This window comes from Canis lupus, chromosome 9 (assembly GCF_048164855.1).
Source record: "Canis lupus baileyi chromosome 9, mCanLup2.hap1, whole genome shotgun sequence".
Classification (NCBI taxonomy): Eukaryota; Metazoa; Chordata; class Mammalia; order Carnivora; family Canidae; genus Canis; species Canis lupus.
In genome coordinates, this window is record NC_132846.1 from 69,999,868 (window position 1) to 70,025,701 (window position 25,834).

The following is a 25,834-nucleotide window of genomic DNA, read 5'->3' on the forward strand; positions in this document are numbered from 1 at the left end:
CGCCCGCCGACCCCCGCGCGCAGCCGGCCCCGCCCTCCCCCGCGGCGCCGGGGGCCGCGCACCGCTCACCGGCTCCCGAAGCGGCGGCTGCAGCGGCGACGCCCTGTCCCGAGGGCGGCCCGGGCCGCGGGGCTCGCGGGGCTCGCGGCTGGGCCGCCGCGGAGGGCGGGAGGCGCGCGACTCGCGGCGGCGGCGGCGGCGGCGGCGGCGGCGGCGGCGAGAGCCAGGGCGAGGGCGGCGGCGTGCTGACGTCACGCGCCACGGCCGGCCGGCGCGCGCGGGGGGCCGCCCCTGCGACCCCAGTCCGGGAGGAGCCCGGGTGAGTGGGCGGGGCCGCGGCGGCGAACGCGCAGGCCGATTGGCGGAGGGGGCGGAGCGAGAGGGCCGGCGGGCGAGTGGGAGCGAGGCGGGGCGGGCCGAGGCCAGCGCGGAAGTCTCGCGAGGCCGAGGCTGAGCGGAGTGTGGCGGCGGCGGCGGCGGCGAGATCTGGGCTCGGGGTGAGGAGTTGGTATTTGTGTGGAAGGAGGCGGAGGCGCAGGAGGAAGGGGGAAGCGGAGCGCCGGCCCGGAGGGCGGGAGGAGGCGCGGCCAGAGCGGGCGGCCGAGGCGCGGCGAGGCGGGGCGCCGGGGCGAGCAGCGGCCGAGCGAGCGCGGGGCGCACCGAGGCGAGGAGGCGGGGAAGCCCGCCGCCGCCGCCGCCGCGCCCGCCCCTTCCCCCCGCCGCCCGCCCCCTCTCCCCCCGCCCGCCCGCCCGCCCGCCGCCTTCCTCCCTCTGCCTTCCTTCCCCACGGCCGGCCGCCTCCTCGCCCGCCCGCCCGTAGCCCCGGAGCCGAGGCCGCCGCGGCCGTGGCGGCGGAGCCCTCAGCCATGGCCTCGGGCGACACCCTCTACATCGCCACGGACGGCTCGGAGATGCCGGCCGAGATCGTGGAGCTGCACGAGATCGAGGTGGAGACCATCCCGGTGGAGACCATCGAGACCACGGTGGTGGGCGAGGAGGAGGAGGAGGACGACGACGACGAGGACGGCGGCGGCGGCGACCACGGCGGCGGGGGCGGCCACGGGCACGCGGGCCACCACCACCACCACCACCACCACCACCCGCCCATGATCGCGCTGCAGCCGCTCGTCACCGACGACCCGACCCAGGTGCACCACCACCAGGAGGTGATCCTGGTGCAGACGCGCGAGGAGGTGGTGGGCGGCGACGACTCGGACGGGCTGCGCGCCGAGGACGGCTTCGAGGACCAGATCCTCATCCCGGTGCCCGCGCCGGCCGGCGGCGACGACGACTACATCGAGCAGACGCTGGTCACCGTGGCGGCGGCCGGCAAGAGCGGCGGCGGCGGCTCGTCGTCGTCGGGCGGCGGCCGCGTCAAGAAGGGCGGCGGCAAGAAGAGCGGCAAGAAGGGCTACCTCGGCGGCGGGGCCGGGGCGGCGGGCGGCGCGGACGCGGGCAACAAGAAGTGGGAGCAGAAGCAGGTGCAGATCAAGACCCTGGAGGGCGAGTTTTCGGTCACCATGTGGTCCTCAGGTGAGCGCCGGCGCGCGCCGGCCCCCGGGATGTTTTTGTTTTGAAGGGAAGCCATGTTTTATGTGTGTGATGGGCGCCGCCATCTTCTTCGCAGGGCAAGTATGGCGGCCCCAAAAGATGGCGGGCCGCGGCGGGGGCGGCGGGCGGCGGGCCGGCGGGCCGAAGATGGCGGCGGGAGGCGCGGCGCCGCCCGCTAGGCCGCAATGGCGTAGTTTCCCCGGGCGGGGCGGCCGCGCGGCGCGGGGCGGGGCGGCGCGGCGCAGCGGGGCGGGGCGCGCTCGGGCCAACGGACGGCCGCCGGCCCGTTGTCCCCCGCCCCCGCCCCCACCCCCGCCCGGCCTGCTCCCCGCGAGGCCGAGGGTGAGGGCAGGGGCAGGGGTGGGGGTGGGGGTGGGGGTGGGGGTGGGGGCCCCCCGGCGGCGGGGCTGCGCCGCCCTCGCGCCCGGCCTGGCTGCTCGCCCGGGCCTGCCGCGGCCTTCCTGGGGGAGGGGGGCGTCCGTGCCCGCGCTCCGCCCCCTCCCCTCCCCTCCCCTCCCCTTCCCTTCCCCGGACCCTCCGCCGCTCCCGAGAGGCGCCTTCCGCTCCCACGCCCGGCGCGCGGGCCGGACCCTTCCCGCGGCCGCGCTCCCTGCGCTCGCCTCGCTGGGGCGGGACTTGGGCGGCACGTAGGGCTCGCGTGTGCGGGCTCCGCGCCGCCCGCCCGCCCGCCCGCCCGCGAGGTCCTCGCCTCGGTCCCCGCCCGCGGCACGTCGGGGAGCGGGTCCGCGGGGTCCGGAGTCCTTAACCCTTTGCGTTTGGGCAGCTTCCCTTGAGTGCTTGCCTCTGCGGAGGGAAGGAGCCGCGCAGCTGGGGACGTTTGTCACTAAAGGGGCACGATCGGGCACCTGGCGTCGGTGCCCTCTCTAGTGGGTAGAGTGAAGAGAAAGATTCTAGAAAACCAGAGGAAATAACTGGGGCAAAAGGGACCTACTTGCGTGTTTTAAGGCCTCTCTGTTTCACTTTACCACACACACACACACACACACACAAAAGCTGGATTTTTTTTTCTTCCCCTGGTCGGTGTCCTGTTGTTTTAGTCACACGCTCTCTAGTTAAGTTGCGCGATAGTAGATAGACTGAGGATGATCCTCCCGCGGCTGCTTCAGTCTAACACTTGCGAGGATTACCCTTAGTGCCTGGTTTGACTCGTAGGACCCTCCCCTCCCCTCCCCCTGGATACCGCAGGGCCGTTGTCAGAGCGGGGTGGAGCCTCAAAGTGCGATGACCCTTGAGTGAAAGGCCCGTTAACGATTGAGAAGAACCGGCGAAGTGGAAGGCGGAAGGCCGGCCTGGTTGTACCTCCTGAGATCAGGCCCGCGACGAGATAACTGGCGTCGTTGGGTGGAGCTAGGACTCGGGACCGGGCGAAGGAACCCGAGGTGCTGCCGCAGTCTGCAGGTGTTCGGGCGCTGCTGTTGCGGGTTGGAGGGCCCCGTGGAGGTCTGAGTAGCGAGAGTTAACGAGCAGGTCTGTGTCTCGGTGCAGCCGGTGTGCTTGCTTACTTAATGGTGGTCGGAATACCTTGCGCAGGACCGGTAGCGCGCACGCCGATGCTGTTGGAACTAAAGGCCATGTCTTTCCACCAATGTGTTACTGTTGAGGTGGCTGAATTCAGGGTCCCGTCTAAAATTAGATACCGATACAAAGATACCTTAACCACGTAAAGTTAAATTTACTTTTTCTCACGGTGAAGATGTGTTGGTCATAAAAGTTTAGAAAACCGGGGTATTTTATATATTCTGTATTTGGTCTTAACCAAATAGCCTGCCTACTTTTTCAGACCCAGAAAACTTGGCAGGGATGGCTTTACTTGATGAAGTGATGTGTGTCAAGTCAGCCAGTCGGGGGGAGGGGGAGATGGTCTGAGGGGCCTGACTAATGGGAGTTAATTTACAATTAAGTCAGCATTTAAAAGTCATTACTTCCCCTGTGCAAGTGGCTGCTTACAGAGTTACACAGTTTGGGGTTATTTTAATGCCCATTTCTTTGCAGAGTTAGTTGTCTGGCACGTTAGAGTACTCTGTGCCTAAAGGTAGTTACAAATATCTGATGGCAGTAACGTAGTGTGGCCTGTTTCCTCAGACATGTTTTGTGGTGAACTATCCCTCTTCCTTGTCCTTGTGGTTTGGAGTTATTACCAAAGAGAAGCTAAATAGTTTGTGATTAACTATGCACGTCCCAAGTTCACATTCTGGGTATAGTGGAATCTTCGGAACTGAAGTGAGGTAATTGGTAATAGGTGGAGAAATCAGAGTAGATTAATTAAGTTGAATTTCTCGGTGTGTGTGTATTGACCGTGGTAGGCAGTATGCTCAGCGCTTTCACGGACTCCCATCTCCTGATCCTAGGCAAGAGTTTGAACAACACTGTGCTTTCATTAGAACAGCCCTTTAGGTGGGAATGGGCTGTGAGGGGACAGTTTTGCCTGAGTCCAAGCTGAGTTTGCTGAAGTCCTTATAAAAATAATTGTACACAGGGTATTCTCAGGGCTCTAGTTACTCCTTAGGACCTCTTGGCTTAAAAAAAAAAAAAAAGTGAGAGCCAGCATGTCTCTGGAAACCAAATCTTTGGATTGTATGGGTTTCTTTTGCTTATGTGCTATCCTGCTCTAATTGCCCACAGAATCACAGCAATCTGCGTGATAGCCATCTTTTTAATGGAGCAATGGTAAGGGAATCTAGTGGTTCTGCTAGAGTAGTTTTAGACCTGGAAAGGTCCTTAGAGATAGGCTTTTTTCTTTCCCCCTTTTTAAGTGATATAATTTACGGGGGCACAGTTTAGTGGCTTCCACTGCATTCACCAGGTTGTGGGGCCATCACTGCTAGTTAATTCCAGAACATTTTCATCATCTCAAAAAGAAACCCCATGCCCATAAGCAGTCATTCCCCATTTTCCCTCTCTCCCCCGGACCCTGGCAGCCACTAATCTACTTCGTGTTTCTCTGGATTTGCCCATTCTGGACATTTCATTGAAATGGAATTCCTACAATCTGGTCTTGTGTGTCCAGCTTAGTCTGTGTTCAAGGTTCATTCGCATTGGGATCCCTGGGTGGCGCAGCGGTTTGGCGCCTGCCTTTGGCCCAGGGTGCGATCCTGGAGACCCGGGATCAAGTCCTACGTCGGGCTCCCGGTGCATGGAGCCTGCTTCTCCCTCTGCCTGTGTCTCTGACTCTCTCTCTCTCTCTGTGTGTGACTATCATAAATAAATAAATATTAAAAAAAAAGTTCATCCGCATTGTAGAGTGTATGTAATTCCTTTTTTAAGGCTGAATAAAATTCTATCGTTTAGATGCTAGAGCAGGACCTGTATTTTCACACATGGGAAGATGAAGGCCCTGTGAGGCTGAGTGTGTTGTGGTGTTTTATCACACTTCAATTGTGTCTTAAACGTGCTTAATCCACTGCTTTAAGGCCCTTGTTTACTTCTGGGTTTTTTCCTGGCATATGATTAATGAACATTTCCATGTTGCCAAATGTAGGGCAGAGTCTCATTCATATATTTTTCCCTAGATTGTCATCATTATCATATAGGAGTAACATCCTATTTTATAGAGGTTCCTATAGACTAAACCACTTAATCATTGGGCCGAGTAGGGAAGCTCATGCTAAAAACTGGGTATTTAAAACATTTAGCTGTTAGTTTTTTTGTTTTTTAAGATTTATTTACTTATTTATTTTAGAGAGAGAGGAGGGAGGGAAAAAGACTCTCAAGCAGACTCTCCACAGGCTCCATTTGGGATCTCACAACCCTGAGATCTTGACCTGAGCCAAAATCAAGAGTTGGATGCTTAACCAACTGAGCCACCCAGGTGCCCTTAAAACATTGTTTTGAGAAAAACCTAAGAAGGCTTTAAAATCTTGAGGTTTCAGTTATTTAGAAATTGTGACCTTCACTCAAGGCTGTTGGTATTTTACTTCTCTTTTGTTAGACCAAATATAGAAGTGCTTTATGCTGGATTGAGCAAAACCTCTAAGGCCAGAAAACCATTGATATTAAAATCAGTAAACTGAAAGAAAGTTTAAATTATCTGTTTCTTAGTTTTATATATTCAGAAAGTTCTAAGTTTGCTAAAAGTCACTAGTCCTATTTGCCTCTTTTGTGGGTTTTCCATTTCCTCCTTTTTTTTTTTTTTGTTTTTTTTTTTAACCCGTGGTTTATCCTTAACTAGAGATGCCGTGCACATAAATTCCCATGGAGCCAAGCCACAGAAGTCCCCCCAAAATGATCTTGTCAAGCCTGTGATCTACATAGGGCAGTCTAAGTCCTAGATTCTGATTCCTGACAGGGTGTAGTTCTGAAAGCCTGGCTTGCTGAGACAGCTTCATTGCTGTCAGACTCTCCACTCCAGGGTATTCACCTCTATTTTTCCCTCCCACCATCAATAGCTGACTCCCCCTAGTGGGAAAGGAAAAATCCCTCTCAGGAAAAGGTCAGGGCTGCTGACCTACCTACAACCAGCATTTTAGGGTTTGAAAGAGAATAAATAAAATAATAACTTTAAAAACATGCTAGACTCCTGGGTGAATATTTACCAGAAACTTCCTACTTTTTTTGTTGTTGTTGAAGTGTGCTTAGTAAGGTGGGTTTAAGGCTGAGAAATTTAGGACCTGTAACAGGTTATTAGCAGCAAAAACAATTATTAGAAGGAATGTTTCTTAAGGTCTGCATTCCTTTGTTAACTCCCGATCTGCTCTTCCCAGGGGACCATTCTGTAAACTCTGCTGTTCTTCCCATAGGAGTATGTGAAAGTGAAAACTTGTTTTAACTTTTATTTTTGTTTTGTTTTAACTTTTAAATGTGAATTTTTACCAGTGGGTTATATTCTCTAGTATTGTTGGGTAAACATTCAAACCTTGTATTTTTTAATTTGGCATCTGAAATGCTACTTGAGGTTTGTGATAATATTAATCTCGTTACTCTTAGCAGTATATTAGGAAGGTGTGTGAAGGTTTTAGACGTTAGTTAAGTGTAGTGTATGAGTTTGTACCTTCCTATGTGTGGTGGACTTAATTACAGTATACACAAGAGAACTGTCGCCTGTTCCTAAGTGCCTTGTGTTAGTGGGTCCCATTCTGTTTAGCTTTATGAGTAATTATCAATAACAACAAGCTCAGTGGTTTCTGGGAATCGTATTAGTAACAGCATCAAATTTCCACTTTAGAGGGCATTGACCAAACTCTCTTGCCTTAGAACATCTTCACTTTTGACCTTGGTTTCTTAGTAAAATGACTTAGAGTAGGAGGATCACTGAAGGCATTTCCAGTTCCTTTAGAACAAAGAAATTCTACTCCTTTCTGAACTCCTACATGACTGTAGGAAGCAGTATATACTCAACTTTCTTAAAGCAGAACGCTCAAATTTTAATGTGGCCTGGTGAATGAGGTATTAGGAACTCTTGAGTAAAATTCTTAACCATTCCATCACTTGAGTGTTACACAGTGGTCTCAGATACGATTTCACATGAGGACAATGTAAGTGGTTGTGAAGGACTCTTTTTTTTTTTTTTCTTGTGTAAGTGATCTCTCTTAAATGTAAGGAATGTGGAGTAGGGAAGGAGGCTGCTGTTGCTGTGCTGGAAACAATTGTTTTGGAGCCCGGACCCTGTCTCTTCCAGGAGAGTCCCAAACTACAGTAGAATTTCTAGTATCTCACAGGTGATCACACTCCCGAAAACACCCTGAAGTATCTTTCTCTTTTCGCAGTTCTCAATTCAATCCTCTCTGCTTCTTTTCCTTTTATGTTTTCTGGGAACTTTGAGGGAAAGAAGCTGCTGCTACTTCTCCAAGTTGACAGTTGGCTTTTAATTGCCTACTTTGTTGGTAACTCACTTACAGTTTGTGCTAATACATATGGTTCCTATATTAAATAGATTTTCATAGATTCTTTTTAAAGATTTATTTTAGCGAGTGCTTGAGCTAGAGCAAGTGCACAAGTGGAGGGGGGGGCAGGCAGAGAGAGAGAGAATTTCAAGCGGACTCCGCTTGAGCGCAGAGCCTGATGTAGGTCTGTCTCATGACCCCAAGATCATGACCTGAACTGAACCCAGGAGTCAGACAGTTACAATGGACTGAGCCACCCAGGTGCCCTGGTTTTTATATAGATTCTTAACAAAGACTAAATGCTGGGCAGCCTGGGTGGCTCAGCGGTTTAGTGCCGCCTTCAACCCAGGGTGTGATCCTGGAGACCTGGGATCGAGTCCCACGTCAGGGCTCCCTACATGGAGCCTGCTTCTCCCTCTACCTGCCTCTCTCGCGCACGCGAATAAATAAATCATTTAAAAAAAAAAAAAAAAAGACTACATACAGACTTCTGGATCTCACGTCTGTAGATCTAAGGCGCGTATAATCTACACCTTCCTGAATTTTCTAAGACTTATCAGATGGCTTCAGTCCTCTGCTTTAAAACACCTCTGACACAACAATGTGAATATACTTAATGCCACCAAACTATAGGCTTTAAAATGGTAAATACGGTTTTGTATTTTCATGTATACACATACATACACACACGTCCTGCAGATGTCTCAATCACATTTAGTAAAATCCAAACTCCTGATGAGGCCACATATGATTTGGCCCCTGCTTTTTCCCTTCCTCACTCAACTCCCTCTATGCTCCAGCCTTAACCAGCTGACTTGCCATTCCTTGAACTTGTTTTTTGCTCTTACCTCTGCCTCCAGCGCGGTGACCCCGGAGGTTCATATTTTGTGCCGTCTTGTTCCCATCTCAGCCCTTCCTCTCTCGTCCTCCGCTCTCACTCTGTCTCCTAACCCTGTTTTATCCTCTTTGTAGCACTGTCTGAAATTATCTTGCTTTTTTTTTTTTTCCTTTTAACCTCCTTCTCTCTGTTTCCTCCAGAGACTAAGTTTGGGGCCTGTAACCCTGAGCCTTTTTTTTTTTTTTTTTTTTTGTAACCCTGAGCCTTAGATGGCACTTGGCATATAGAAGATTCTCAGTAACTGAGCGAATGAGCACATGAAAATCACACAGTAAGGTAGAATCGTGGCCTAGAGACCAGAATACGGTCCTCCTCTCTGACTGCATAGGTGGAAAAGAAGGATAAAGGGTGAGGAGAGAGGGTATGCAGGAGTGTTCCCTTTTTAGGAAAGGCGTGGACTACACAGTTGATCCTAGTTTCAAATCCTAGATCTGCAACTTAACAGCACTTCAGATATATGACTTGGCATTTCTGAGGCTTCTTTCTTAAAACCAAAAACATGGGGTTAGTATCTTTGAGGTTTTGTCTGCATTGAGGAATAAGACAGTTGCTGGCATGAAGCAGGTACTCAGTAAATGATAGGATCTCGTCTTAAGGTCTCTTGGTGGGGAAACGTGGAAATAGCCTGTGACTGATTTCTGCCTGTTGCTTAACAGTTGGCTTTCTCCCATTTCCCCAGTGAAGGTTTGGGTGATGGTAGTGGTGAGTCGATGATGTCGTTTTTGCTGTAAGTCACCTAAAAGGTCAGACTGAAGCCAGCAGCCTAAGATGAAAGGTATGGAGGAACAAAACCTAGCCAACCCATATAGGTAAATAAATATGTAAATTGGGGAAAATAGAAAATCAAGATCACAGAAAAAAAGGGGGGGAAGAAGCATTAGGGTCAGCCCTCATGAGCTTCCTGGCAGGTGACATAAAAAAGGAAAGTGTACTACTGATAACTGATTCTAAGATGAGAAAAGCTTGTAGGGAAATCAAGCTTTTCTGAGGACTGAATTCCAAAGTAAACTGCTCATATATGAAGAGGACCACTGAGTACCGAGGCACAGATTCCAACCAGTATATTCATGTGGTGTCTTAGAACAAAGACTTCAAATGTAACCTAACTGAAGGCAACTCAGAATTTTCATGTTCTTTACAGGCTTATTCTCTTTTAAGAAAAGTTCAGCATTCTTTCACAACTGTTCAGCGTGGCACCTACTGTTCCCCTTAAGCCCAGGAGGGTAGGGAAAGTGGAACAAGGGTGTTCTGGCTCTCTCTTCCCTGTGTTCCCAAACACAGTGGCTCCCATTTAAAGCGTCCTCTGCTTTAAGGCTTATCGGTAGTCTTCTCTTTTTTAAGAAATGAGGAAACCAGGTGAAGTTTAGTGACAGGAGTGAAAGGCTTCTTGAAGGAAGTAGGTCTGTGCTTTGGAGAGCAGAGTGAATTGGGGGTGGTGGTGAGAGGTGGGCAGAGGGAAAGGTGTAGTTGTAGTTACCTTACACCTTTTCTCCCACATTGAGTAATATGGCCAGAGAGCCATATTGGTAGAAGTCGGGAGGGCTCCTCTTCCCTGGATTCGTAGAGTGCTTCCAGCCTTTCTATTTAGTTCTTTAATCTTATCTTTTTAAAAAATATATATATATTTGAGTCTTTTTTCAAAGACTTATTTATTGACTTATTTATTTAAAGTATGGTCTGGGGCACCTGGAAGGCTCAGTGGTTGAGCGACTGCCTTTGGCTCAGGGTATGATCCCGGGATCCTGGGATCGAGGCCTGCATTGGGCTCCCCGTGAGGAGTCTGCTTCTCCCTCTGCCTATGTTTCTCTCATGAATAAATAAATAAAATCTTTTAATAAAGTACGGTCTACCTCCCCAATGTGGGGCTCAAAATCATGGCCCCAAGATCAAGAGTCGCGTGTTCTGCCGACTGAGTGCCTCACTGCTCTTTTTGACTGGAGATTATTTTAAGTCTCTTGCTTTGCCTCTCAAACTAGGATGGGAGTGATGACAGCTTTGGTAATATAGAACCAGACTGAATAGTTGAGAGATAGGGATAGGACAGGGGCTTATTTCTACAGGAGCCCATCTCCCCTCCCCATTATCTGTGGGCGTGCATTCCAAGACCCCCAGTAGAGGCCTGAAGCCACTCCCACTTCAAACTTAACTACTGAGGGGCACCTGGGTGGCTTTGTCGGTTAAGTGTCTGCCTTCCCAGAGTCCTGGGATTGAGCCCTATGTTTCGGCTCCCTGCTCAGTAGGGAGTCTGCTCCTACTCTCTGCCACCCCCCCCCCCAGTAAATATACAAAATCTCTTTTTTAAAAATTTAATTACTGATATAATAGCATAGTTATAACCATATGCTGTAATAAAAGTTATGTGAATGTGGTTTCTCTCTTAAAATATCTTGTGCTGCACTCATTCTTGTGATGATGAGATGATGAAATGCTTATGAGAGGAGACAGTAAGGAGAAGGTCCTCGAGGGACCATGGGAGGTAGCAGGAGAGGATCCTCTGCCCCCAAACCATTTGAATACAAAGTGTGTGCTCCATTTATAGGTGCTGTTGGCTAGGTTTTGTCTTTTCATCTTCCACCTGAAGCCATTTTACTTTGATCTGCTTGTTGTAGGTCATCTGCCTTTAGCCAGTATTAGTGAATACCGGAATCACCTGATCAGATTTGACTAGAAGGTCTTGTTACATTTTCTCCTTCCACACCACTCCTACCCCCTTTGAATGAGTGACCTATATTCTCAGCTTTTTCCAATTTGGAATTCTGAAATTTGGTTTTAATTTGCTTTTGTCCAGTTGTGTTCTGGTAATCACAATCATAAATTTAAGTTAAACTGGTTATAGAAACTCATTGCAGTGAAATTTCTCATGTAGATTAGCCCTGTCTCCCTGAAACAGTGGAGAGAGAATTAGCTAAGTCCTGTCTTCAAGGAAACTTCCATATATATATACACACACACACACACACACAAACATACATGTGTATAACAATTTTTAAAGGAGATTTAGATATTGTGCTTCCAAACATGCTTGCCTAGATGTGTATTCGTTATTACCCTATTGCCAACCAGTAGGCCTACATACTTGACATTCAGAGCAGATCGCTTAACACCTTCTTCCCCCCTCTACAGAGCAAATCTGTTCTCACAGTCATTAGGAAATGAAAGGAATCAAATAATGGCCAGTGCAGAGAGGGGAAATTATATATCAGTAAAACATGTTTCAATAAAACTGTACAAAAAAGAAAAAAATTTCACTAATATTTTTTGAACTAAGAGGGAAGCTTTTGTACATATGGCCTATTTTTGTAATAAAAATAATAGTTTCTCTTTTAGAGCATAATAAATTTATATTTGCAAAAACTTCCAAAGGTTTCTTTTGCAAAAATTAAATGAACAAAAAATAGCAGATATTAACATTCTTTGATCTGTTGTTTTAGTGTGTGTCCAGTTCTCAGTGGAAATGAGGTGGGATGCCCAGGTGGCTCAGTTGGCTGAGTGTCCCAACTTCAGTGCAGGTCTTGATCCTCAGGGTCGAGAGCTCAAGCCCAAGCCCTGCGTTGGGTTCCGCGCTGGATGTAGAGCCTACTTAAAAAAGGAAAGAAAAAATAATGAGGCAAATATTTTCTTTGATTTCTCTGACCATAAAACCAAGCATCTTTTGTCATTTCTTTAGCAGATTTTTGAAAATATTATTTTTTTTCTATATAGTTTATTTCCTAGCATTTTGTTGTTGAAGAGTTAATGACCCTTTGGTTGATTTCTGTGTGCTGGTCTTTGAGGAGTTTACCAAATTAATTTCCGTGTAATGCACTGTTTATTAAGGAATAAGTAACAAACGTGATAATGTGAAGTTTAAATAGATATCATGAAAGCATACAGCAGTTATTTAGAATGACCCAACAAAAGTTTTTTTTAGGGCAAGAATATTTTATCGCTGACATTGTTCAGAAGTGCAGGTATAGAGTGGTCATCAAAAGTAGATTGTCCTTAATCAGATTGTGATTTTATTATGTACAGACCTTGTAGTTATTGGCCTTACTCCGGACAGACTGGCTTGACTGTGTGTCACTTTCACTTGGTAAGTCACTGAGTACAGTTCTCCTGAGACCAAGCTAGTTTTCTTCCTGCATCTGGACATATCCCTTCAGTCTCCTTTGCAAAGTCATCTTCATTTAGCACCGGAGTTACCCAGGTGTTCATTCTGAACCCTCTCCTCTCTTTTTTTTTTTTTTTCCAATAGATAATGTTATGTATTTCTCTTCAGCCCTGATTTCATTTATGTCCACATTTGCATATCCAAATATCTCCTTGAGGTCTGTCCACTAGGTGTCTCCCAGACACCTCAAATTAAAGCAGAGCTCCAGGTCCTCTGCTGCATTGTCTCTTCCCCCTTCCTCCAGTTTGGCTAATGACATCCTCCCAGAAATGCAAACCAGAAACCTAGAAGGCATACTTAACATCCTTTTCCACCCACGTTACCCCCCACCCATCTGATTCATTACCCAGATTTGTGGAGTCCTCCAAAATAAAACAATCTAACCTGTTTTAAAGACCTGCTGACAAATGTCTCTTTTGGAAGTAAATCCCATTATTGGGTAATCTCACAGAAGTTGTTCCTTGTTTCACAAAGAAAAATCTCCACTCTAGTTTAATCTTCTTTTCTTTTCTTTTCTTTTCTTTTCTTTTCTTTTCTTTTCTTTTCTTTTCTTTTCTTTCTTTTCCCTCCCTCCCTCCCTCCCTCTCTCTCTCTCTTTCTTTCTCTTTCTTTCTTTCTTTCTTTCTTTCTTTCTTTCTTTCTTTCTTTCTTCTTTCTTCTTTCTTCTTTCTTCTTTCTATTTTATTTCTTCATGAGAGAGGCAGAGACACAGGCAGAGGGGGAAGCAGGCTCCATTCAGGGAGTCTGATGGGGGACTCCATCCCAGGACTTCGGGCGGGAACACTCCCGGAGCCAAAGGCAGCCACTCAACTCCTGAGCCACCCAGGGATCCCTAATCCTATTTTCGAAGTAAAATCCCAACATGTTGATGAAAGGTCAGTAAGCTTTTTCTATAAAGAGCTAGATAGTAGTGTTTTAGGTTTTAAGGCTATCCAAAAGCAACTAATCAACTCCAGTGTCACTGTAGCGGGAAAGTAACATATAAACAAGCATGGCTGGGTTTCAGTAGAACTTTATTTTAAAAAATAGGTGGCGGGACACCTGGGTGGCGCAATAGTTGAATGTCTGCCTTTGGCTCAGGGCCTGATCCTAGGATCCAGGATAGAGTTCCGCTTCAGGATCCCTGCGGGGAGCCTGCTTCTCCCTCTGCCTGTGTCTCTGCCTCTCTGTGTCTCTCATAACTAACTAAATAAATCAAATCTTATATAAATAAATATTAAAAGATAAAAATAGGTAGCATATGTGCACAGCATTGTCCATAGCAGCATTATTCACAGTAGCCAAAAGATGGAAACAACTCCTGTGTCTGTCAGTAGATGAGTGGACAAACAAAATGTGATATGTTGTCCATAAAGGAACATTATTCGGCCGTGAAAAAGAATGAAATTTTGTACATGCTACAACATGGGTGGGCCTTGGAAACATTATGCTTAGTGAAATCAGCCAGACACAGAAGGATACTGTTTGATGCCATTTATAAAAGATACCTAGAGTAGGCAAATTCATAGAAACAGGAAGTAGAAGTTATGGGGGGGAAGTTCTGTAATGGGTACCAAGTTTCTTTTGGTTTTGATGAAGTCTCAGGTGTAGATAGTGGTGATAATCACACAACATTGTGAATGTACTTGATGCTGCTGAATTGCACATTCACCAGTGGTTAAAATAATAAATACTATGCTCCTGTCTATTTAACCAAAAATGTTTTAAACAAGAGAAAGGAGGGGCACCAAGGTGGGTCAGTTGGTTGAGCATCCGCCTCTTGATTTTGGCTCAGGTCATGATCTTAGGATCATGAGATCCAGCCCCACATCACTTTGGTGTGGAGCTTGCTTGAGATTCTCTCAATAAAAAAATAACAGAAAAGGAACTGTGAAAAATGAAAAATGTTGGGGGAAGATTGGCAGGCTGAGTCCAGCTCATGGGCTGTACTTGCAGACCCTAAAACTTGTCAGTCTCGACTTAGACTCCATACATGTAGTTCTGAGATGATAGGGACTATTCTCTGGGTGCTTGGTTTTGTCGAATGTTGGAACAAAGAACTGAGTCTCAAGCCTCAGCAAGCATTTCCTCATTTGACTTTGTTTGTGTCCTCCCCCCAAATTTATAAGTTAAAGTCCCCATCCCCAAAATGATGGTATTTGAAAGTGGGGCCTTTGGAAAGTAATTAGGTTATGAGGGTGGAGTCCTTCTAGTGGGATTAGTGCTCTTTATGTATAAAGAAGAGACACAGAAATGATGAGGCATGTCTCTGCCATGTGAGGGCACACCAAGAAGGTTCTGTTGACAAGCAAGTTCCTGAGGGCAGAGACTTTGTTTTGTTCCTGGTGTCTTGGAACAGTGCCAGGCATACACAGGAGACCCTCAGTTTCTATGTGTTGAACTGTGCAAGGAATGATTTAGCCAGTGGTTCCGTAAGCCTGAAGTCAAGCCGTCTTTCTGCCGTAGCACACTTGCGATGCAGCTCTCCTCACCCGTAGTAGCTTCCTCAGAGCAGCAGCGATCCTCAGCCTTGCTAGCATTCTTGTATTAGAAGTACAAAACGTCAGTGAGGAAAATTAGCTTCCCTCCCTGTGTATTTCTGTAGCCCCTGAAAGTCCATGTGGTCATTCCTCATTTGGGAGGTTGGAGGGTGAAGGAATTCTCACAGCCCTGAGAAAATAATCGGATTACAGTGCAGAGTCCCAGCTTTCTAACTTAGGATCATTAACCACATTTCTTGTCCTTCATTAGTACATCTCACTATGATCTTCATCTTCGTCTGTAAAGAGGTTACCCAGGACATGTTGTTGAGATCCTTCTAGTTCCAAACTAGAGGCAATGGGCTTAACAGTGAAGAACCCGGGTCCGAGATCAGGGCTTCTGGCATTCACATCTACCCTTTACTGACTAGTTAGCCCTGAGCAAGTTACAGATCTCTCTGGGCCTCAGCTTTCTCCTGTGAAGAGTGAACTTGCTAATTTGCCCAGCTCTACGGCGATATGCGCAGTAAAGAAAATAGTCCCCTCACAGTAAACATTCGGTGAAATGCTGCTATTCTCTTCCTGGCAGTGACCTATAATGTTTTCTAAAATGAAAAATGGTAGGGGAGTCCAGTCCGGCTGGCTCAGTCGGTGGACCATGTGACTCTTGATCTCAGGGTTGTGAGTTTGAGCCCCCATTCAGTGTAAGATGAGTTAAAAATAAAATCTTTTGGGGATCCCTGGGTGACTCAGCGGTGTGGTGCCTGCTTTCAGCCCAGGGTGTGATCCTGGAGTCCCAGGATCGAGTCCCACATCTGGCTCCCTGCATGGAACCTGCTTCTCCCTCTGTCTGTGTCTGTGCCCCTCTCTCTCTCTCTCTCTCTCTCTCTCTCTTATGAAAAAAATAAATAAAGTCTTTAAAAAATAAATTAATTAATAAAATAAGATCTTTTTAAAAAATAATAAAATGAAGAGTGGTAGGAGAAGAGAGACATTTAAGAGTATCCTGTTCTGTGCTTTTCATCACTGGGAGTGGTTGATTGAACATGATAATGACCACTTCAATCAGGTGAACCTACATTCTACCTTTAAAAAAAAAGATTTGGGACACCTGAGTGGCTCAGCCAGCGGTTTAGCACCTGCCTTCGGCCCAGGGCATGATTCTGGAGTCCCGGGATCGAGTCCCCACATCAGGCTCCCTGCATGGAGCCTGCTTCTCCCTCTGCCTGTGTGCCTCTGTGTGTGTGTGTGTGTGTGTGTGTGTGTGTGTGTGTCTCATGAATAAATAAAATCTTAAAGATTTATTTATTTACTTGGGAGGGGCAGAGGGAATGAAACGCAAGCACACTCTGTACTGAGTACAGAGCCCAACACGGACTCCCATTTCACAACTCCAAGATCATGACCTGAACTAGTGGGAGGCTGACCTGACTGTACCACCCAGGCGCCCCTACATTCTGTCTTTATCTTGTCCTCATACCCTGATGTCAGAGATCCTGGTGATAAACAGCTAGGCATAGTTTTTTTATAGTGAGTGACGTCACTTAGAGGGTATGGTTTGTTTGGGTTTTGGTTTTGTGGGATTTTTGTTTTTAAGATTTTACTTTAGAGAGAGGGTACGCAGAGGGACGTGGGGAGGGCTGGTCAGAGGAAGAGAGAATCCGACTCCATGCTCAGCACACAACCCTACACCAATGTAGGGCCCCATCTCATGACCCTTAGATCATGACCTGAGGCAAAATCAAGAGTTGGACACTTAACTTACTGAGCCACCTAGACACCCCTTTTCATTTTATTTTTGTAACACTGGTGGAAAGGTAAGACTTGAACAAGCTAGTTTTCAATTCAGAAAGCTATTGTTACTGTTCTTTGTGAAACATTTTGATGGAGAAATAGAACATTTCAGTGAGCATAGAAAACTTTGGAGCATCTTTATTTTTTTGCTTTCAGCACCAAAGGGGTTGAAGACCAACCAGTTGGGCCTCTGTACTTCACCCTAGTGTCAGAGGCAAAACCAACAAAAAAAAAATCAAAACAGCATGATTTAGAGTTTGTCAACATTGTTATCAAGAAATAATGTAGGAGTTCAAGGAAAAGGTAAGAATCTGAGGCTAGAGCAGTAGAATCAACAAGCTGTTGAAGAATCTCTCCTGCCAGATGTTTGTGAGTTAACCTGGGAAGAACACAGCCTGGTTGCAGTAGCTAGGGCATGTGCCTAGGAAAAACGGAAGGTCCAACTAGCTGTGTAAACTGGGACCAGGCAGCAAGGGACCCAGGATGCCAAGTTGAAGTATAATTTGTACCTCTGAAGGGTTCAAACCAGGTGAAAATATATCGGCTGCATTTTCTGTATCAGTTGATCCTTTATAGCATCATTACAGCAGAGAATGGAATTGGGAAGATAAATTAAGAAATTACAATAGTTGTTGAGGTTTGAGATAATAAGAACTAACTTGGTGGCAGTGGAACAAAGGGAGAAGACCTTTTAAAAATCCATAGGATTTGGTGTTTGGGATGTAGGAGATTAATTATGGGGGTCAGTATTCCCTTTTTTTTTTTTTAAAGCCTCATGGGTTTGTGACAATAGTAAGACTGACAAGTAGAGATGTCCTACATTCTGTGAACACGTATTTATTGAAGGCCAACTCTGCAGACTGAATCAGGCTCTGGGGTTACCTGGGGATCAAATCTGACAAGGATCCCTATCCTCGTGGCTTTTACCATCTAGTGGGAGAGGCTGACTGTAGTTACAAACTGCTGTAATTATAAAGTGTCTGGGTATGAGCCATGGGGTTAGGGTGAAGGGCTGGGAATATTCGTGAGGAACTGAAAAGCCATCATATGGGAGCAAGGAGTGAGGGATAACAGCGAGAATGAGGGGCTGGAGGGGGGAGGCAGGAGACCAGCTACAGGGTGAGGGCTGGGGCATCAGACTCAAGTCAGCATTGCCACGTTGCTGGTTAACAGGAAATGTGTAGGGTGGACTGAAAGTAGAACTCTGAGAAGTGGTGGGAGGAGAAGCAAGGAAGTTTGACAAGAAGCCAGTTTGAGAAGTGGGAGCAGAACCAGGCAGGTGAATGCAGAGTCAGGAATGGGGAACCTTCCTGATGGGCTAAGAAGGAGCACTTGCACAAAGGTCCGTTGGGCTTGACATCGCAGATTTTGGTGACCTTCAAGCAGAAACAGGATTTCAGGAGATTGAGGAGAAAGACTGGGTAATTAAGAAATAGGGCTAGTGGCTATAAATCACCCATTCCAGAAGCTGCTAATGAAAGCACATTTCGTAGTTCTTTATCTCCCCACATACATGTTTTTACTCCACTAAAATAATTAATCTTATGGTGTGTTTCAGATGAAAAAAAAGATATTGACCATGAGACAGTGGTTGAAGAGCAGATCATTGGAGAGAACTCCCCTCCTGATTATTCAGAGTACATGACAGGGAAGAAGCTTCCTCCTGGAGGGATACCTGGCATTGACCTCTCAGACCCCAAACAACTGGCAGAATTTGCTAGGTAAGCCCTAAGAACTTTCCTTTCTTTCTAATTACATAAAGTACTGGAGAGTCAGCAGCTGCGTTCTTTGTGTCTAAGTTACAGTGGTGGTTGGTTCATAGTCTTGCTCCAGGGAAACCTATGGAAACAAAAGCAGTTCGTTTTGTTTTTAGTGGTAACTTTGCTGTTAATGTGCATGGCACCATTTTAGATCCTGTAGACAGTGAGACGAAGCAAATAACCTCTTAATTCCGTAATTGATACTGCTTGTGAATGAATAAAATCAAAAAGAATTTGTTTGGAAACAGGGCCTCTTTGCACCAGCTCCTGGCCTCTCTGTAGACGTTGTAAGTTGGAGGGTGTTGTGCTGGAGTAAGCTGCAAGGGCTGGGTCGGTGCTGGACGGGCCCAGCTGAACCCTGGGAAGGAGTCATCGGTTCATATTTCAGTGTGTTATCAGTTAAGCTCCTGGGGTTTTGTTAATTTAAGCGGGCATGATAGAAAGAGATAAAAAATTCATGGTAGGGACCCCTGTGACCGGCCAAGGTGAGCAGTCAGGAAGATCTGGACCCTCTGGAAGCTTGTTTTTTGCCCAAAGCAGGTTGGCTCCTGCAGAAGCCTCTGCCCCTTTTGTTTGTGGTATTTATTTCCCGGCACCATTGGACAGTTTTTATGAAGACGTGAGAACACACTCAAAGACCATTTTTAATAAGATGAAAAGAACTAATAAACTCTGGAGCAGGAAGACCGATGACTTCTTTTCTCACCCTGAGGTTGAATGGAGCCTGGACTGGCCAGGAAATTTAGGCAAGGGCAGGATGAGGAAGAGAGACAGCCTTGTGATCCCATACCATCTAGGGACAGAGTGGGTTCCTCATGCGTTTTTCTCTTGAGAGCAGAGTGGAGTGGATAAGAGCTGGAGACCCTGAAGTGTCTTGGTTTCTCCCAGCCCTGCTCCCTGCCATTGGGAGCCTGGTTTCCCCCACGTATCAGATGGACATTAGAGTCAGATTTGTTGTAGTAAACGGGTTTGTGTCCTAATCTCCGGTCCCGTGAAGCTGCAGCCATAGGGAAGGTATACATGACTTTACATTCTAATTGATCACAACTGAACAAAAAAAGTTAAGGCTTCTGTCCTTTTGTTAATGACATGAGTCCCAGCTTTTGTTGCCTTTCTTATTTTAAAGAGGTATGCTACTCAGTCCTCACCGCATACCTCTCCCCCAAAATACAAATAAAAATGGAATCTGTAGATACATAGTCAGCATTGAGGTTAGAGTTTGGGGGCAGATTGGAGTCCAATTGCATGCCAGTGTTAAGCATTATCGTATGTGTTTAAAGTAGTAATCTCTTGTTATCATGCTTGGAATTAGCGAGGATAGGGGCTGTTGTCCCCAGGGGTAGAGATACAGAATGCAGGAGTCAAGGAAAGCCTTATAGAGAGGGTGGCATCTGACTCGAGCCTTGAAGAACACTGAGATTTGGGGGGCAGGTGGGTTTTCCATGGTGGGGCTAATGCTAGTGTGGCATGAGCACAGTGAAAAGGTACATACTCAATCCCCATATGATATATGCCTAGAAAAGAATAAGTGGGTTTGGCTCGGAATTCAGTTGCTCACAGGGAGACAGTTGGAGTGTAGGAGATCATTGAGTCCTATGAATACTGGACCCACATTTCTGGATGTTTGTAGTGTGCAGCGGACAGCTGCAGAGGTGTGTGAGCAGTAGAGAAGGGGCTCTGTGATCAAAGATGGACTTGACATGTCTGCTGTCCCCAGGCTGGGTCGGCGCAGGTACAGCCAGGAAGTGGGAGAGGTCACCAGGGCCTGAGCCAGGATTGCAGGGGCCAGACTGCAGTGAGAGAATAAATGTGACTGGGTGGCAGGAGTTGGTGGAAAGACTGAAAAAAGACTGGGTGTGTGTCTCTGGGAAGGAGGAATCAGAATGGATGTTCAACATTTTGTACCTCAGGTGGCAAGGGGTTGGGAGAGGGTGCCAGTTTGGGGTTTAGGGTGGGTATTGTTTGGTTTTAGATGCTAATAAATCATCTGTGTTGGACTTGAGGTGGTTTTAGGAAGGAAGCCAGGGCTAGACTCATCCGATGGGCAGTGGCAAAGGCTGAAAGTGGCATGGACGTCTGCGCTGTGAGAGGGCAATTGTGGAGAAGACAGTCTTGGGAAAACCCTGTGATCGGAGCACAAGGGAACCAGCAACAGGGTAGAGGGCTCATTCAGACAGACCCAGCAACTCAGGAAGGCCCAGGGAGTGGTCAGGAGGTCCAAGAGAGAGGGAGGAGAGTAACGTTTCTTTGAATTCTACTTGCAAAAAAAATAAAAAAATGAATTCTACTTGCAGAGTGATGGATGATTTCAGTGGAGGAACAGAGGGCTGTGACAGGGTTTTACAGAGAGCATGAACCTGGGGGTACTGAGCAGCAGTGATGAGGTGTCGGTGACCCTTGGCTTTGTTCACCCTCACTGCTGAATTGGGGCAGTTGATCTGAAAGTTTGTCCCTGGTTTCCTGAAGAGAAAATCTGAGGTTTCAACCCCACATTCGGGAAGCACGTGTTGCTGTTGCAGAATAGAAGCTTCTGCTTGCTTCCCACGTGGCCTTGCATCTGCCTCAGGGCTGCCTTCAACCCTACTAGGTCTGAATGAGACTTTTCTTCACCAGCAATAGATAATTAGAAGACTGGAACCACGTTTTGAGATTTGGGAGGAAAGTTACTATAAACAGAATTCTTGATTCAGCAAAGCTGTCAGTCAAATACAGGGCAAAAAGGCGGCCATTGTAGACACTAAGGATTTGTTCTATGTTGCATGCACCCTTTCTGAGGGGGTTACCTGACGATATACTCCAGGAAAACGACACACATCAAGAGGAAGCCTTCCTAAAGAGCCTGGGGAACAGAAAATCAGGAGGGCAGCTGTGCGGCAGGCTAGAAACAGCGTTCAGTTTAGAACAGAAAGTTGGTGAGTTGTAGGGCTTTCTTGAGGAAAAGTCGAGTTTGGTCAGCAGTGCATAGAATAAGTAAGAAGCCAGAAGGTCTTGGTACTATGGGAGAAAGTTCTCTAAAAAGGAAAAGATAATCAGAAACCCCCTGAAGAGCGAGGCGGTGCTCAGAAAGCTGTGGCCTAAAAGTGGGTATAAAATTTTGATGATTTTTGAAGTGCAGAGAGAGAACTTGTTTGGCCTGACTCTATAAGTCTCTCCTTGGTCCTAAAGCTACTGTGTTGGACTCCTAGAGCAAGAAATGTGATCCTAGCAACACGGTTAGATTCTACAGTAGCCAGTATATTTACATAATCATCTGAATACAGTGTGTGTTTCTTTTCTAATGAACCTGTTAAAGATTTCATTTTGTCTCGCTCATCCTAACAGTGTATACAAAATGAGGGGAGAGGGTTGGGCTCATCCCCGTTGTCCTTAGTATCATGGACTAGATCCTGTAAAACAAGTCTCTTAACTGGACAGTGCGGTGGTGAGAGATCGGAGCCTGGAATGCCCTATTTTGTCAGGTCCTCAGGTTTTGAGAATGTGTGTAACCAACCACTGAATAGGATTTTCCGGGGGCCCCAGGCCTTGGTGCCTGGGACTCCGAAAGCCAAAGCGGCACCAAGTTTCAAACTGTTGGGGTGCAGACACCATCTTCTTCTCTTGTAAAGACCCACAGAACTTGTTCTGCTGGCTTCCACTCTTTATCCACCTTGACTCAGCTCTTGGCTCAAGGTAGCTTGTTAGCTGCTTTTTCCCTTTCCTCTGTGTGCTGGGTGATGGGGTTCCACACTGGACCTGGAACTGACCAGAGAATGGTTCAGGTTCCTGTCACATCAGGCCTAGAAAATCGGTTGGTAGTAAGTAAATCAGTTACATGGTGGTGGGAGTGGGGCAGGTATAAGAAATGAGGACTTTCATTTGAAAGCCCTAGAATTGGGGAGGCGACTTTGTTCTTTTTTTAAATACTTCAAAAAGTGGTCAGTGGGTGGGACCTGGCAAGCTCTAGTTCCTGATTAAATTAACAGTCTTTGTGCCCTTTTTCATTAACTACAGTTAGCCCTCTAGAAAATTTTGGTTTAGAAAGCTCAGAATTCGGAGTAGTTAGGTTGGTCTTCAGTTATTTTCATTGTTGGCCACCACCCAGCCCAAGACTTTCCCTGCAGGATTAGTGTAAAGATGAGATGTGGTAGCAGAGCCAGAAGTACCGTCAGGTGAAAACAGGTGAAGATGTACTATCTGCATAGGAGATACTCTATCTAGCGAACTTGGCCTCATTTGATGGAGGCACCACTCCTTGCACCAAGAAGGGAGGTGAGTTTGGTTGCAGATGGTAGTGGCCTTCCACCAGAGCCTCTGCCCCAGGAGCGCAGGCCCCAGGGTGGGGTTCCAGGCTGAAGGCAGCTGAGCTTATTTTACTGTGAACAGGCTTATCTTCATTCAATACTCTGCCTCAAAAATGTTTCCTCTCCGTATCTGGGACATTGAGCTTTAACTTAGAACTCAGGTTTCGCCCTGCTGGAAGCAGTGCCAGGAGATTCCTGCAGTTTTTTGGTCCTGGCTCCCACCACATTGGCAGAGTAAGCTGGGGGTAGAACCAGTGTCCACGTTGCCCGGGGCATGCTCTCCATTCTCATTGAACAGGAAGCTTCTCTTGTTGGGTACCTGGCTCCTCCATGTAATGTATAATCTATCAAAGGTACCTTCCTACTGACTTGAGCTGTTTCTCAACAGTCCTGCAGCCCTTTAGTTGAAAATTGAAAACAGTGGCTCGGAGCATCAGAACCTTCTGGGTTGTTAAGTATGACTGGCCTTTTTTTTTTTTTTTTCCCTCCAAGGAATGAACTTATTTTTAGGTTAGGCCCATTTAACACACAGCCGGGAATGATGAGAATAACTGTCATTCCCCAAGAGCTTCAGGTACATTCTCTCTTTTAGTCTTCGCAGCTATAAAGCACATAGTAGCCTTCTACCTTTTTACAGAGTAAGAAACTGAGGCTGAGAAATTAAGTGATTTGCTCAAGGTCATGCAGCTGGTAGAAGTCTGTGCCAGGCCCACCCATGGGGCCCCCAGAGGGATCCAGCAGCGCCTCTGCCCACTGTCGGTGGCACCCTTTGTAAAATATCCTAGTCGAGGAAAAACTCAAATCTTGGACATCATGAATGGTTTGGGCAGGTTGAAAAGATATACCAAGTAGCAGTGTATGATTTGAGTCATCTTCTTAAAAATTAATTTTTTTAGGATTTCAAGTGCTTTTCTTTATTTTGTAGGTTATATATCAGTTGGTGCCATGAAGATTTAATTTTAGTCTTTACTCACAAAAAAACTCCCCACTTTCAATCTAGTTTTTGGAAAATGACCTTTTCAGTGTTTGCCTTCAAATAAAATAGAAAAGGCACCAACGTACACCGCCTCATTTGCCACTCTGGTGAAGAAGGAGGATTTGCCAAGGAGCTTAAGAGTGGCTGCAATTAAACCTTTCACTTCCTTCTTGCATCCAAGGGTGTTTGTCCAAATACATTTTAAGTTTTCATTCTAAAATCAATTATATTGCTACATGCTGGCACACATTTTGCACATGACATTTTAAGAAAAAATACTGCTTAATGATAACAGTTAAGAAATCGAGAGTTTGGTAAATGGTACATGCATGGGACTATGCCCTTTCATTTAGAGTATATTTGAAAATTGTTGTGATAAAACATTTTTAAAAATCATGTTCCTGGGAATAAATTTGAGAAAATGGTAGGGTGGTGGGATGGGCACACCTGTCCTACTGATGCAGGTACCTCACTGACATTGATCCCCCACATTGGAACCCCAGATGGGTGGGGACAGGAGATGGTTGTCTGTGTGACTAACCTGTGAACCCAGTGGACATTTTTAAGAGTGAGTTTGTTAACATAATTTGTACACAATAAAATTAACCCCCTCTCAGGGGCATACCACTCTTGCAAATTTGGACAGACACAATCACTTAGCCATGTCCACAGTTGAGACGTGTACAGAGCATTTCGGTGTAATCATCAAAGAGTAAACATTATCCATTGGGAAGACTGAAGCCTGGTTCTTAATAGACCCTTTTTTTAAGTTATTATTATTAATACTTGATTGATTGGAGTAGAACTCGTTCTTGTGGACTGCTGTTGTTTTCCAAACTCTGATCTAACCTGCAGGTGGTACAGTGGTACCAAATTTTTGTCCTCTGAAGTTCTTTGAGCTCAGACTCCAGCTCCAGGGATTAATGGTACCTAAGATAACAGGCTAGCTAGTTCAGAGCCCTGTACCCAACAAACATTTAGAAAATATTTGCTAGCTGATGGGGTAATCCCTCAAGTACAAGAGCCAGTGAGTATCTACAGGGTTGGAATGGGGGTGGATACCAAGCTGGAAATGTTCTCAGAATTTAAAGTAGGAAATTCACACAGTCTTGAACAGACTCCCGAGAAGTCGGTTCCAGCCGCCAGATAAGTTATTTCACCAGTGCTCCTCCAGGGATGGAGAGTTTAACTAGGTGACTTTGCCAGTTGAGGTTTTATAAAACAAACTTCAGGGCATGCCTTTCCCAGATCAAGGGTGAAGAAGGACCTTTGCCAGGGCCTTTGCTAACTTAAAGATGACCGCAGAAATCTTTTGTGATGAGAGAGTGCTGGTAAGTTAGCTCTTACTGGTAAGACATCGCTGACCTCGTTGCTTGTTTGTTAACTGTGCATCCTCACGTAGGACAGTGAGGTAGCAAACGGCGGGACAGAAGGAACGTCTGTCTCGGAGATGTAAATCTTTTTTTCTAGTCTCTCTAGGAACTCTTAATCTCTCACCCCTCTACCACACACAGATCTGTAGGGAGTATTTGGAGAGAAAGTTTTGACAAAAGACCAAAGGTTGGTTCAGTGGAAATAGCAGGTAGGTAAGCTACCAAATCAATAAGCTCTCTGGGCAGTGAGTCTGCACAGGGCCAGAGATCGGTCGTTTTTTATTTAAAACAACAACAACCTATTTTTTGAAAAAACTGTAATCTCCCTCCCACCACTGCCACCAAAAGTAGTAGTATGATAAAATTCAACAGTGGAAAAGAGTATGGGGTGTTCCACCTGTCCACCAGTCCTTAGAGGCTCCTCCCCCAAAACACCAATACCAAGTTCATGTACTATGTTTCTTTCCAGAGATAATGTATATGAAAGATTTTCTGTTTACAAGGACTATTCTGTACCCTTTTCAAAAAATTATCTCTCCTAAAGATAATGTCTGTCAGTATGAAATGAACCCTCCCTCCTTTTTTCTAAGCAGTTTTGTAGGGATCTGTGTTTAAGTCCCCCCACCCTCCCCCACCCCCCAATCTCCCTTTTCACAAGGTGTCTTTGTTACCACAGCAGCTGCTCTTGGATACCTTGCGTAGCTCCCACTAGGAGATTCCTCTGTGTTTTGGGCTGGTGGTCTTGCGTTATTT

General features: G+C 46.7%; 1 protein-coding gene across 1 annotated transcript in view; it reads left to right on the forward strand.

Annotated features, from left to right (window-relative positions):
* Positions 1-761: 761 nt before the first annotated feature.
* Positions 762-25,834, forward strand: part of YY1 (YY1 transcription factor) — a 29,325-nt gene continuing 4,252 nt past the window's right edge. The window contains exons 1-2 of the mRNA XM_072839916.1: positions 762-1,533; positions 18,251-18,413. Coding sequence (XP_072696017.1) covers positions 867-1,533; positions 18,251-18,413 — 830 coding nt within the window. The 5' untranslated portion in view covers positions 762-866. The remainder of the gene's footprint in view (positions 1,534-18,250; positions 18,414-25,834) is intronic.